Below are 13,270 nucleotides of genomic sequence, written 5' to 3'. Positions count from 1 at the left end.
TGACCATGCCACGTACAACAACCTTTCGTTTTGTGTAAAACTGAACCTTACTTGTGAACTCTTCATGGCTTCTTGGAAGTTTTCTGTAAAGTTAAGCTCAACCTGGGGTACTACAGACTGCGTACAGTCAAAAGATGTGAAGTCTCTATATTGAGAGTAAGTGCCAAAATTTGACTTACTTAGAGATGGTGAACATATTTGACAAAAGCTTTTTGATTAGCTGTTGTACTGGAATTATTTGTTGGGGCCTCCATTCCTTTCTTCACTCGTTTCTCCCCTGCAACCCCCAGCAGATGCTGTGCAGCACTGAGGAAACCCATGCTGTCCATTTTGCCTCTGCTGGAATACTCTTCAGTTATTCTGGGATGTTTCTGGTCCAGGAAGGTAGTTTGGGAGTTAGGTTGTTTCTGTGTAACTTAGAGATGTATGGGCTGGCTGATGCTGCAGGTGGAGATGCCACTGTGCTTTCCCAGTAATCTGACTGGTGCTGGCGGGACTCCTCCGTAAGCCCATTTCTACTAACCTGGCAGAAAACTCTAAAACGGCGAACAGCTTTACTGTTGATTTGCTGAGCTTTGGACTCTGCCATGAGCTGGAGCCAGTGTCAGGGTGAGGAAGACAGCAGACTCCCTGCCACCACTATTGGTGGGTATCAGGTCGGTTAAGCAGCTTGCTGTGGTTTCACCTGGCTCTTTCTACCAGCTCTCCATCTCCTGTCCTCCTCTCTTGTGATACTACCAGCATCCTTGCATGCCTTTCGCTCGCTTAAGTTTTTTGCCAGCATTGTGAGAGAGCACTTTCCAGGAGCAAATCCCGAAACCTCCTGGCTGGATCTGCAGCTCTGTGTCGGTGCTATGCTTAGTAGCAGAGCTCTGTTGTGGAGGAGTGTTATGGGAAACACTGTATCTGGTAGCAGTGCTGCCAAACGTCTGTGGCAAACACATGATTTCGGGGTCTGTCTTGCTCCACAACGCATCGGGGCTGGTTGGAAAGCCTCCAAGAGGAGGAAGACAGGGGACTAAGGGAAGAACAAACAGAAACATCTGGGGCAAATTTGCTTTGATCTTGCAGAGTGTTAGAACGTGCTCTGATGGGTGGGTCAGCATTGAAATGAGAAAGGTCCCTGCCAAGAGGGCTTAAGGGCTTGAGAGTCCCCCATGCAAGGAGACAGAAGCAGCAGGGACAAGAATAGCTTGTGCAAGAGGGCTGTTTTGCACAGAGCATGGCACTTCCAGCACAGAGCAGCCGTGCAGCCTCTGAGCACCCACCTTGCAGCTCTGCACAGGAACAGCCAGCTGGGAGAAAGCGATCCGCTGGTCAGAAATAACCAGCACAGATATTTGGCTTGTTAGGTGAATGGACTCGAGGTGTTTCCTTTAATTGCACCATGCTCTGTGGTCACTTCCAATGCAGCAGAATTAAAACTTGAGTGTTTTCTGTCCTTTTACTGCCTGTGGTATTTGCACAGGGAGGGAGCACTGCTGTAGAGGAAAGGCACGCAGCCTGCTGAAGGCTTTGCTTACTGTAAAGCAAATGTGAAACCATTAATGGTATCATATACATGGAGGATATAAGATGTCAGCATAGGTGGGAAAGTTTGTAGACTCTAGAATTCAGTTAAAACAGTGAAAAATACAGTTTCAGAATTAGGTGTTTGGGGTGTTTTGTTACTTGTGCTTTATGCAAGGTTAGTAAAATTTCTGCTGGTCCTGATAATTTTACTTTCATACACAAAGTTCTGTTTTGTAAGTAGTTGTTAGGTGTTTGTGTGTAACTTGTTAAGTTTGCGGAAACTAGGAGTGTGTAACCAATGTGGAAATAATTATTCAGTCAAATAATTTGCAGTGTGGCAGACTTTGGCTCTCTGTAAGTGTGTGTGGGGAAATTATTTATGTGAAATAAGCAAAGTATATGGAAGCTAGGAGTTTGATAACTGGTTTGTAATATATGCACAGTACTGTGCTTCAGGCTGGCTTTTTTCAAAGCATCAATGGTAAGTGTAGAGTTTTTTTGCTGATACGACAACACCAGGTTTGTTTTTAGTACTAACAGATCACTGGCATTAGAGGGTATTTCAAGCTGAGCTTAACAAGTTTAAGTTCTATTGCTCACTAGATGTGTAGTTAAATTACAAAGTCTTCTCATCTGTTTTGAACCTAAATTATCACTGGTTTTAACTTTTTTTTTTATCACACATGACTCTTTCAGGATTGCAGGATGTGTGAAAACCGTTTTCTGTAGCCATATGCTTGCTGGCACAGAACTCCAGGATGTTTCAGTAGGTTTGAAGCATGGGTGGTTTGTGTGATGTGTGGTTTTTCTTCTTTTACAAAAGCTGTGTTGGTTCTTGCCTAGACTACTGTATCTGCTCTTGCTTCCACAGATTGTTCTGCAGAATCATTTCTAGTGATTGCCTTGGGAAGGGATCAGGTTTGCAGGAGGGCAGCGCCCCCATATCTCTCCTTGATCACTAATTTGCGTCTAGCCTGTGCTGTTTTCTGGTGTTATAAGTCCAGCTAGCTTGATACCTGTTGATTGAATCACTTTATTGAGAGTTTGCTGTCCTGGTTGGGGAGGTTTTCTGATCTCTGTGGGAAGGACGTAGCTAAGAAATAATTTTCCCTTTATCAGCCTGGTAGTGTCTCCTCATTAGAAGCTCCCGGGTCAGCTGGCCTGCTCTATTGTATTTCTAGAGATATTAGTGCTAAATATGTTTAGGTCAGAATCGAAAACTTCTGTGCCGTGGCTGGGAACCATGAGCTGCCTGTACTGCGTCTCCATGTGCACCGTGCTCTGTAGTGTATCGTACGTGTGACAGTGCAGTGAACTGGGGAACACCCGCAGTCTGAGTGGATGTCTGCCTACCCTCTCTTTCATGGGAAGGTAGGTGCTTTTGTTAATGTTCTTTCCTAACTGGCCTGTTTGATCTTTTCACAATCTGTTCCTGAATTTAGGGGGAGAACATCTACTGGGTTCCTCCTATCCACAAGCCAGTTGCCTTTTTACTTTGCTGGTTTGCTCCATGCTGGTTCTCAATGGTTTTTGCTTGAGCAGGTTCAAAGTCTGTTGTCTTCAATGCATGAAGATTATCTGTGGTTAGTAATTGAGATATGCCTGGTCCTTACTTTCCAGGAAATGCGCTGATACTCTTGCCTTAAAAGAATAGTGGAAATGTCTGCTGTCATCCCCTGTTCTGCTCAAAGGAGGGATTGAAATCTGGGAATAAAGGCACTTGTGTGGTTGACTTCAGACTCTTCCGTTTGCATGACATTTGCAAGGGAGCAAGGGAGAGGAAGGTCAAGCAACTGCTGGTGATTAAAATAATCCCTGCAGAGTGTTCTCCCAAGTCCTTGAGTTTCATCCACAGGTGTTGATTAGGATTCTTTCCTTGCTTTTCAAAATCCAATGGTGTAAATTATTTTTTAGGATGGAATGAAATAAGACCAAATCAAGTCTGTTTTGTATACATAGCTGAAAGGGGCTCCAACTCAAGCTGTGGAGGTGACAGTAATTGCAGCCCAGGCAGCGTGCTCTTCACTAGATGGTGATGCATGATGCTGGTTCATGATATAGCTATGACTAGGTAAGTATTGCTGGGAACCAGTATGATGATGGGCTTTCTGAAGCTGGAACACCAATGCCGTGTGCCTCCTTGAGCCTGGGTAATGATGGTGGGTTGTTCATTTGCTGTATAGTTTTGACGTATTTTTACACCACTGCTGAAGCAGAGAGATTTAGAAAGGGATGGCTGTTGTGGCTTGTTTCAGGGAATTGAGATCTGGTGGATGAGAAGAGGCACTTTTAAACACAATAGTGTTGACGACCTCGTAGTCTGGTGGTGATACAACTTCATACAAACCTTTGAATTTCTCAGTAGGGTTCACAACACTAATGCAGTATGATTTGTGTCTTGTATGCAGCTGAATGGAAGGAAATGTTTTTTCTGTTCAGATTTTCTTATAGCTGGTACTTGTTCTAAACTCTCCTTTTCCTGGGAGGTAGGAAGTGGTGTTCATGTTCTGGAATGGGGTGTTAGTGTGCGAAGGAATTTGGAGAGCTTTTCAGAGAACTGCAAAAGGAGGCAATATATTCCCACTGAATCTGCTAAACAGCAAAAGCTTTTGTGAGCCCAGAGGCACACGTACTTTCTGTAAAGTCTGTTTTTAATCCTCCAATTAGGAGATGTAAGGGAAATCCTCCTCCCTCACTAATCAGTGGAACGTCCTCCTTGCTGTCAGCTTCCTCTCCTAAAAAGCCTTGACTAGCATGCAGTGCCGGTGTAGGCTGCTCTCCTCCTTCCCTCTGCCCCAGGGGTCTCTGAGCATCCGTGTTCCTCCAGCACACCACGTGGGAATGACACAATGCAGCTTTTCTTGCTCCTCAGCTTCTCTTAGTGGTAATTTGAAACGTACCTTATGACTCTTGCTACACAAGCATATATTGTTCTGAAACTGCTCTTGTTTGGAAGGTTTCTTGGGTGGATGTAGTGGATAGAGGGCCACAGGCTGTCTCCTTAGAAAGGCACAACTGGTGTGGTTTGTGCTGGGGAGATTTTTCTTCTTCAAACTCAGCCCTTCGGTTTATCAGACACAAGATAAAAAGGATTATTTTTTTCTTTTTGCTTCAGTTAAATAGGGAGGAGCAGGTCAGCACTGCTACTGAACCCACCTCTCCTACACTTGCAATGGTAAGAGGGAAGAAGGGTCATGGCTTTTAGCTAGCAGGTGGCCATCTTGTTCCACATTTAAGGGATTATTGGCTAGATCTCATGTTTTTGCATATTTAAGTACCGAACTGTGAATGTATGCAGTGCTACAGCTTAGTTAAGGTCCCATTTTAACTTCCATTACTCTTCTCTGAAGAGTAAGGCTTGATTTCTCGGAGCTGAGGTTTGCTGCAGAGCGCAAGGAAGGCTGGTGTTTCAGTGTGCGGTATTTTAATGTTGTGTGTTTCAAGAAAAGCTTGTTTAAGCTTCCCAAGTCAGTAAGCACCAGTCTGTTATCTTCTTGGGCTCATCTTTCCAGAAAAGCTGAGCTTTAATCTTCAGATCTGAAGCAAAGGTTACTAGGCTGGAAGGTGCAAAAATAACTGAAGCAACCAATAAGGGTTTTGGGAGAGTGTTCCCTGTCCTTTACAAATTCTTCTGCTTGTATTTGTGTTAGTAAGTCCTGTCCTCTAGAGGAGAATTACAGTACTAGCCTATATATTTGTAAAAAGAAACTATCCTTGACTAAAAGACTGAGCCAGCAACTTCAGTGGAGGGCATGCTGACTCAGCTTTTGAAATTAGCTTAGTCTAAAACCTCTGCCTGTTGCTGAATGATTAGGACGGGTGCAGAAAATTAAGGGAAAACCACCTTGTAAGTCATGATAGCGTTGGTCTTAGAGGCTGCTTTAAATTAGTGTGGTTTGGATGTCATCTTAGTTTTTTGATTGTGACAGTCACCTCTGCAGTCAGATGATAATGAGCAGGCATCTGCTAGCCTTTTAAAAAAAAGTTGGTATCCCAGTTTTCAAAATTATGATTACTTTGGGAGATATGGTTTTAGATGGTGACAGTGTGACCAAACTGCAATTAATTACTGTGATCCTTCAAGTACCATTTTGGCTTATACGTTCTAAGTGGAGAGATAATTTCTGCCACTTCCTGCTATAGAAAATAAAAGTGCTTCAGTTAATAATGGCTGTAATTAAGGACTTGGAAGCGTTTTGCATGCTTTCTTTTTCCCATAAACTGGTGTTCGTGCTCTCTGAAGCAGCAGTGGTGAAAGTGTTGGCTTAACATGTCGTGCAGTGGCAAACACTTGCACTGAAAAACTTTGAGATGTAGGCTGCTTGTTTCCAAAACGGGTGAAATGCTAGTTCTGTTATGTCAAATATCTGAGGTCTAATGTGTTGGTGTCAATGACGTGTTTAAGCTTTGGGTGGGTTTGAGTGTCTGTGGCTCTTAGGGCACATCTGACATCTTCAGTATCAGTGGAAGCAGAGACTTTGCAAGTCCAAGTTAGCTTTTCTGTGGGTGTGATGGGCAGAAATTTTGTCCTGTGTTTGTTCTGGTTTGCTATGGAGGTGAGAGATACACATTTGTGTGGTGAACTTTTTTTTTTTCCCAAGAAGTTCTCCATTGTGAAAGCTAATCAGGCTGGAAGGAGGACAGGACGATTTGCAGCCGGCGTTCTTTCCAGCGTGGCTCCCTGTGGAGCGTGGATGTTTTCAAACACGCCGACTGGCCTGGTGCAGGCTGTGCGTTAGGACTTGGTTGGGTTGTCGTGAGGACATAGCAGTACCTTCATTATTATAAAATAAAGAATATAGCAAATATTTTGAAATTATGTATGAATATTGGCTGTTACCAGTTTCTCGTGGTTGAAAGTGTAAATCTCGGGGCTGCTTTGCACCAGCCCCTTTACCTAGCCCAAAGTGAAAAAAAAAGACCTTGCTTCTCGAATGGAGAATATAAACACTTTGATCTGGGGGAGGGAGGCGAGTCCTACCTTTCTCCTTCAGTTGTATGCATAAAACTTCTTTTTCTTTACAACTTTACTGTATTTGTTTCAAATTACCACATCTTTATTTTCCCACAGATGCTTTTTTGCCTTCTCAGTTTGGGCAATTGGGCCAAACACTAGCACATTCATTATGCTTTTGCAGTGTCTGCTTAGATGTTGCTGCTCTTGTGCTGTTTATGTTTTGTAGAGTTAAGACAGCACTGTGTCTGGAGTACCTGTTATTTTGATCTTTTTGGTACTTAGATATCATTGCTCTTATTATGCAGATTATTAAATTGATAAATTAATTTAAAATAAAGTACATGCATATTGTTAAATTAATAAATTAAATAAAATTTTAATTTTAAAATTTCCTATTGCTTATGTAGAATTGTTTATTGTAATGAAAATGAGTTGATAGTATGTTATCCTATGAGTTTATACTCTATGTTAAATGCATCACATCAGTAGTGAACTGACACTCTTTTTTTTTCTCTTTTCAGCCAGATAATGAAATCTCTTCAGACTGCAATCATGTAAGTATTGTTTTTTTTAATTCAGTCTCTAGCTGTGACATTTGCACCTTATGTTCCTTTTCGCCCTTAGGTATTTTGCATAGTTTGGTAGTTTGCAACAGGCATCAGTCAGGACCCATTTGGGATTCTGTACTGGCCTGTGGAAGAAGAACACAAGGAGACTTCTTTGACCCAGTATCTTCACTGTGGTCTTACTGGAGACTTTGGAATGGAACATATCCGAGAGCTTTATAAACTGTACTTCTGTATCAGAGTAGGATAGCAGCAGACATCTTTCCTATTTTATAGTTGGGGGGTGGTTCCCATGAGTTGGTGGGAGCAATATGGTGTACTTCTTTTTTTTGAGAGATGTGAGCAATACTGAATTTAAACCCTTAATTTCAGCTGTTGAAGCCTTCTGGATTACTTTCACAGCTGCTAAATTCTTAGACTTGCTTGGAAAATGCTGTGGGGGTGTGATATTTAGAGGCAGTTTGAACTACTTGGCTGGTTTTAGAACAGATTTCCTCTCGGCGCTGTGTTTAACAGTGAGCAAACTGTTAGCCAGTTTTCAGGCTGTCAAGCTGACTCTTCAAATCCGGAGACACTTAAAAAAAAAATCATCAGAGCTAAGGTTAATATTAGGTTTCCTTTGGCTTCTCTCATTTGCATTCTGTTAGAATACACCGTATTAAGATCCTTAATTGTTTGGTTTGCCCTAGACACAGACAGATGAGTGCATGCCTCAGTGACTGTCTTGATTTCAGATGCTTGAGAGCTGTATTTTGTTTTAATATTGGAAGATACATTCCAGAAATGAAACTGGGCCATGCTGTACAACTGGTAATTTCCAACTGTGTTTATAAATTAACCTTTAGCACTGCGCTGCCTTGCTTCATGGCAGCTGTAATTCTCTGTTGTGCAGGGTTGGATCAGATGAAGGGCACATCATGTTTCTGTTTTTTTTTGAAAAAGAGAAAACTTCATTAATTAAAACTTATCTACCTGACATTTAAATGTGCCACCTGAAACTACCTGAATGAAGAAGAAATTGAGAATTCTAGAAATCAAAGTTGGACCTTTCCTCTGCTGGATTAATTGACAAGTGTCTCTGCCACAGGGCAGATAGCAGGCTGCTGTGGAATATAGCAGCCATTCAGGAATAGGAGGTGTGGGCAAAATCTAATTTTCCCAGCAGAATTGAAGGGGAGTAATCAAAAGCTAGACCACAGAGAGAGGTGTCTCACGTCCAGATGTTTTCTTTGCTTTTCTCTGCAGTCTTTGGTAGTACAACTGCTGATCATCTAGGAAAATGCTGCCTAGCGCTAAAATCTGGATTTTTATGCTGCAAGTTTAACCTTTCTTCTGTCTGTGGGAAGGTTCCTTTGGAGAGCATCTCATTTTGAGACTTTCCAAAGATTGAGATTACAAATGGAGAGGTGTATTCTTACGGTGTTGGACCTCATTCCTGTCCTTCCGATCCTGGCTGGGAGAGGTCTACAGCCCCCTTTGTGAGGACAGGTTCTCTGTTTATTCACTTTTGTCTATTAAGCCTGTATGTTTACAACTTCCCCTGAAAAACCCTATTTTCCCATCATCTCCTCTTTTAACTTTTCACAACTCCAAAAGCATGATGCAAGGTGTGGAAGATGGTGCAGTTGTGCCGATTCCATTTTTAGTTCTCTGGGCATGCTTCTGCCCCCTTGGAGATTATGTAAAACTGCTTTCCCTGTGTATGATCATGTTTGTGTTTTCTTAGTGTTTTGTGTACAATTGAAACGTCAAAATAATAGTTTGATCAAACTGTTTATCTTTTTGATATTAATTTGATTTTGTCACAAAGGCAGAGGTTTTGAAATGAATTTTTAAAACTATTTAATCTTTACATTACTGAAAAATGTTTAAATGCACTTTATGTTCCTAGAAAAAAACAAACAGATGAGCTAATAGAGCTTCTCTCAGGCAACATTTCAGCTATTAATTTGCTGAGGTTTTGCTGTCTTACCCTGTATTTTTACTTTATGCTGCCTCAGGAGGACATCTGGGATGCTTATATATCTGCAGAGCGTGACTTGCCCAAGATTGATTTTTGCACAATGACCCAATGCATCGAGGCTCCTATGTGAGCTAATCTCTGGCTCCTAGAAGAACTGTCATCCTTACCGAGGCATTTTGCAACCTAACCTCTAATGTATCGTTGTGCTTATTACCAAGAGAGAGAACCTCCTGTAGGTTTGAAATATAGCTGCATCCAAAATTGTCTGGTGGCAGCCCCTCACAGAAGGAAGTGATTAAGGGACCAGCTGCAGTGTCCTCCTTCCTTTTTTACTAGGTTTTTATTAGGTTTCAGCATGAAATCTGCTCATATCTCAATATGAGATATAATTATAAATATAATTTTTGTTAGGTCAGTTGTATCAGGCAGACAGGCCATGGCACAGAAAGGTGTGGTGGGCTAAAGATGTTGCTAAATATGCAGCAGGCAGGAAGTTATGGCTTTCATTGATTTATCCTTTCAGTTAAGAAATTGTCTTCATTAGTTATATTTCCTTTTAATGAGTCAGCTCACGACCTTATGGAGAGATTTTTAACAGCCTGAATTTGTTCAAGATGAGAAAATTATTACAGAAATGAAGGGACAAAGTTGTTGTCAAGGAGACTTTGCATTGATTGTTGCACTGAGGAGGAGGATGATGCAGATGGGGAATAAATTATGTTTCATTCTTTTCTGGAGCAAAATATTTGTCATTTTCTACGGGAGGCTCTTAAACCCCCTTTCTACAAATGCTTTCTCTGCAGCTTTTATGGAACTACAAACTGAATCTGACTACAGATCCGAAGTTTGAATCTGTGGCCAGAGAAGTCTGCAAGTCCACCATTGCAGAGGTGAGTCAGAAGAAAGGCATGGCTGCTGTTGTGGCACTAAGGTTTTTTTCATTTGTTTGTGGTAGTGAATAATGTGTGAATATCGTTTTGGGTTTGGGGAAGCTCTGGTCTTATATGCCAAATCACTAGGCATAATGAATTTGATCTCCTTGTGAAAAAGGCCAGTTACCTTGATGGTGCCAGGCAAAGGGGCCAGAGAAACAAATGATAAACTTAGCAACCCATCAGCTCTTACCTGACCTTTTGTCAGAAATCTGTTGCGGATTGGATTTGTCCCCTCTCTGTCAAGTGTTGGACAATGGTAGCAGTGTTGGTGTAGCAGGGGTTCCACTGCATTTAGCATAAGGCTGGTTTTGGATTGTCTTGCTAGCAGAGAGGACATGCACATACCCATCAAATGATGAATCAATTTTTTTTTTTCTTCGAAGCTCAAAGTTTAATGACTCCAAGGACTGTTGGGGGGAGAGAGAGAGAGAGAGAGAGAGAGAGAGAGAGACGACTCCTCTGTCAGGAGCTTCCTGTCTTCAGGTCGCACTAGGCGTTAGTACTCTGTTTCTCAAGCATCAACACACCTCAGTCCAGCTTCAAAGATTATGTGATGAATCATTTCTTTGCTTATGGTCATGCTAGAGCTCTTGAGGCTGTGCACTCAGCCACGCAGGAGCTGACTGAGCTGAGTTTTTTTTCCCTTTAGGGTAGTTTTCAGCTTGACTTCAGGGGAAGCAGTGAAACCAAGGCTCTTCAGCAGTATGGGCAGCTGACTTAATTTGGTCATTAAACCAAGCTCTGAAAAATGTCATTTTTATATCCACCAGAATAACTTCACCTACCCATAAACTTGCTTTTTTTAAAAAAAAAAAATAGCTTCCTCTAGATGATGTTTCCTTTGTGGTTTTTAAAGTAGGTTTTTTTGAAAGACAGCCAGTTGCATGAATAGCAGATTGTCTCTCCAACCCCAGATTGTGTTGGCAGTTTATTTTCTGTAGGTCTAGCTTTCAGTGGTGCAGACTTGCTTATTAGACAAGAGGAATTTGCCAATGCTCAGAGCAGGTTTAAAATGAGTGGTTCCCCAATTCCTCACGTTCTGATGGAACCACCTATATGGTTCTCCATTCTTTTCAAAATTTTCATTTGAGAGGAGCACGCAGAGGTCTTGGAAACCGAGGATGTCAACAGCAGCCTAGCTCCAAAAGTTTGGGAATTAGTAGTGTTGTAGTCGAGGGGTACTCAATTGCTTTTTCTTCTTGGTCTGCTAGGGCTCTGCTTCCCCTTCTCAGCACAAGCTGAGTTGCGGTAAGAATAGCATTAGTGGGAAACAGTTAGTATAAAGAGAGATCAAGAAAGGCTAGAATATTAAACCATGGAAGGAAAATGGCTTGCATCGGAGGGTTATGTTGCCTTTGGAGTTCAGTAACTCTCAAAAGCAAACACTGAAATCTGTCAAATCTCACTTTTTGCAATTGTACGGAAGATTATGTTTTTCTGTTTTCCGTCATATAGCTGCTGCAGAATTTTTACAACCAAGGCATTCTTGAAAATGCTCTTTTAACAGTCTGCTTAATTACCACTTTTGTACAGTGACAGTCTGGCATTTTTCTAAATGATACCCTCTAAATTGGGGATATGATGTCTGAAAGCAGTGGGTAGGGCATAGTAGTTTAGCTCTACATTAACCACCAGTGTTCCTCTTATAGTTGTGGTGAATGGTAACATGAACTGCTGGTATTTTGCCATTTAGTGAGTGGTTTTTATTTAAAGGGAAAAAAAGTTGCATGAGTAACAATAATCCTCATGTGTTTGATCTTCTGATACTTAATACTGAGTCAGATGCATAAACTATTCCACTAATTTTTTTTAAGTATTTATAAAACACTCTTTAAAACTGATGTATGTAGTGGGAGTATACTGCTAACATACAGTATCAGCCTATTAATATTTTTCTTTAATTCACACTAACAGGTAAGTGTTTTCTTGCCCGTGACTGAGCTTTGATTTTGAGTATTGCTTTATATTAAGAACAAAATACAACTAGAAGAGTAATTTCTAGTGAAAGTCACTTGGGAATTGGTGACTGTCCCAACTGGGTACATTCTGAAAAGTCCACCTTTAATTTTATCAGCTAAATATAGATTTAATTATCAACTTTTTTCTCAACTGTTGGCATTTTATAAATTCTGGCAATAATTTTAATTTAGAATTATAGTTGGCTAACAGATAATGGTGGTTGTTTCAGAAGTGGTCAGGCAATGACATGATTACTTGGTCTTTTACATAGTTCAGTGGCTTGGGCCATGGAGCTCTGGGGCTGTTTGCAAAGCTGAGCTCTTCCAAAAACAGCATGTTACCGTTGTGTGCTGGTTTGGCTCGTGGTACTTGAGCTGAAGTAGGGCCAAACCAAAGATGCAGCTTTCTCAGAGAAAGCTTACTCAGCTCTCTCCCTTTCACCCTGCAATGAATAATACGTGTTTTCACTTCAAAATGTATTGTATGCCTTATCTGTAACAATTACATTGACCTTAGTAACTATCTTTTTCTAATAGATTTATAGATTAAATACGAAATGTTCTACCAGCCTACACCTGCGTTCAAATGATGGTATTTAAAATGTCGCACGTTTTATTTGTTCTATAGATAGTAATGGCCTTGTAAACTGAGGCAGAGAGAGGTCTGGTTTTTTCATCGTCTGACCTGTATGAGTCTGTCAGGATGCCCTGAGTTAATTCTTGTTTGAATCAGAATCTGTCTTTCTAGAGATGCCTCTCCATTTTTAAAGATTTCCAGTATAAAGATACCAGCTTGGTATTTGAGAACTGATGAAATGGTTCCCTGCCTGGTCCCTTAGCACTGCCCTTGCTTGGTATCTGAACCCATCTGGATTATTGATTGCCATGGATCTCCCTTTAGATTGATGAGCCCTCCAGTATTTGTACAGGACTGAATCTTTGATGTAATCAAGTCAACTGCTGTATCTATTGCTTGAAAAACTGTCACCACTGAATTTTAGCGTCTGGCTGTCAAACATGCTTTCTGCGTCATTAGGGCTGTAGTTTTCAGCATACTCCTGAACAGGGGACACCAGAACTAGGCAAGTATTTTCAACACAGGCTTCCCAGAGTTAAGCAGAGCCTGTGTAATCTCGGTACTCCTTGGAGCAAGGTGTTGCAGTGCTTCTATCGCAAGATTCCTTGGGGAGCATCCTTAACTGATAAGTAACCATGTTCTCCACTTCCTTTGGAAAGACACTGTCAAAACTGCCTGCATCTCTTACTTCCAGAGGTGACGTTTTTGACCTTACTGTCTGCTTCCCTGAGCAGTGCAGGCTGTGATTTATATTGGGGACCTGTCCATGTACACTGCTTTTTCCAGTCCCTGCACAGCTTTC

General features: G+C 41.5%; 1 protein-coding gene across 1 annotated transcript in view; it reads left to right on the top strand.

Annotated features, from left to right (window-relative positions):
• GLG1 (golgi glycoprotein 1) overlaps positions 1-13,270 on the top strand; it is an 82,496-nt gene that overhangs the window by 32,892 nt on the left and 36,334 nt on the right. The window contains exons 2-3 of the mRNA XM_086468964.1: positions 6,991-7,023; positions 9,802-9,888. Of these exons, the coding sequence (XP_086325090.1) occupies positions 6,991-7,023; positions 9,802-9,888 (120 nt within the window). The remainder of the gene's footprint in view (positions 1-6,990; positions 7,024-9,801; positions 9,889-13,270) is intronic.

Source organism: Leptosomus discolor, chromosome 8 (assembly GCF_034619465.1).
Source record: "Leptosomus discolor isolate bLepDis1 chromosome 8, bLepDis1.hap2, whole genome shotgun sequence".
In the NCBI taxonomy this organism is placed as follows: Eukaryota; Metazoa; Chordata; class Aves; order Leptosomiformes; family Leptosomidae; genus Leptosomus; species Leptosomus discolor.
Note: the sequence above shows the minus strand (reverse complement) of the source record. Positions and strands in the feature narration are given on the sequence as shown.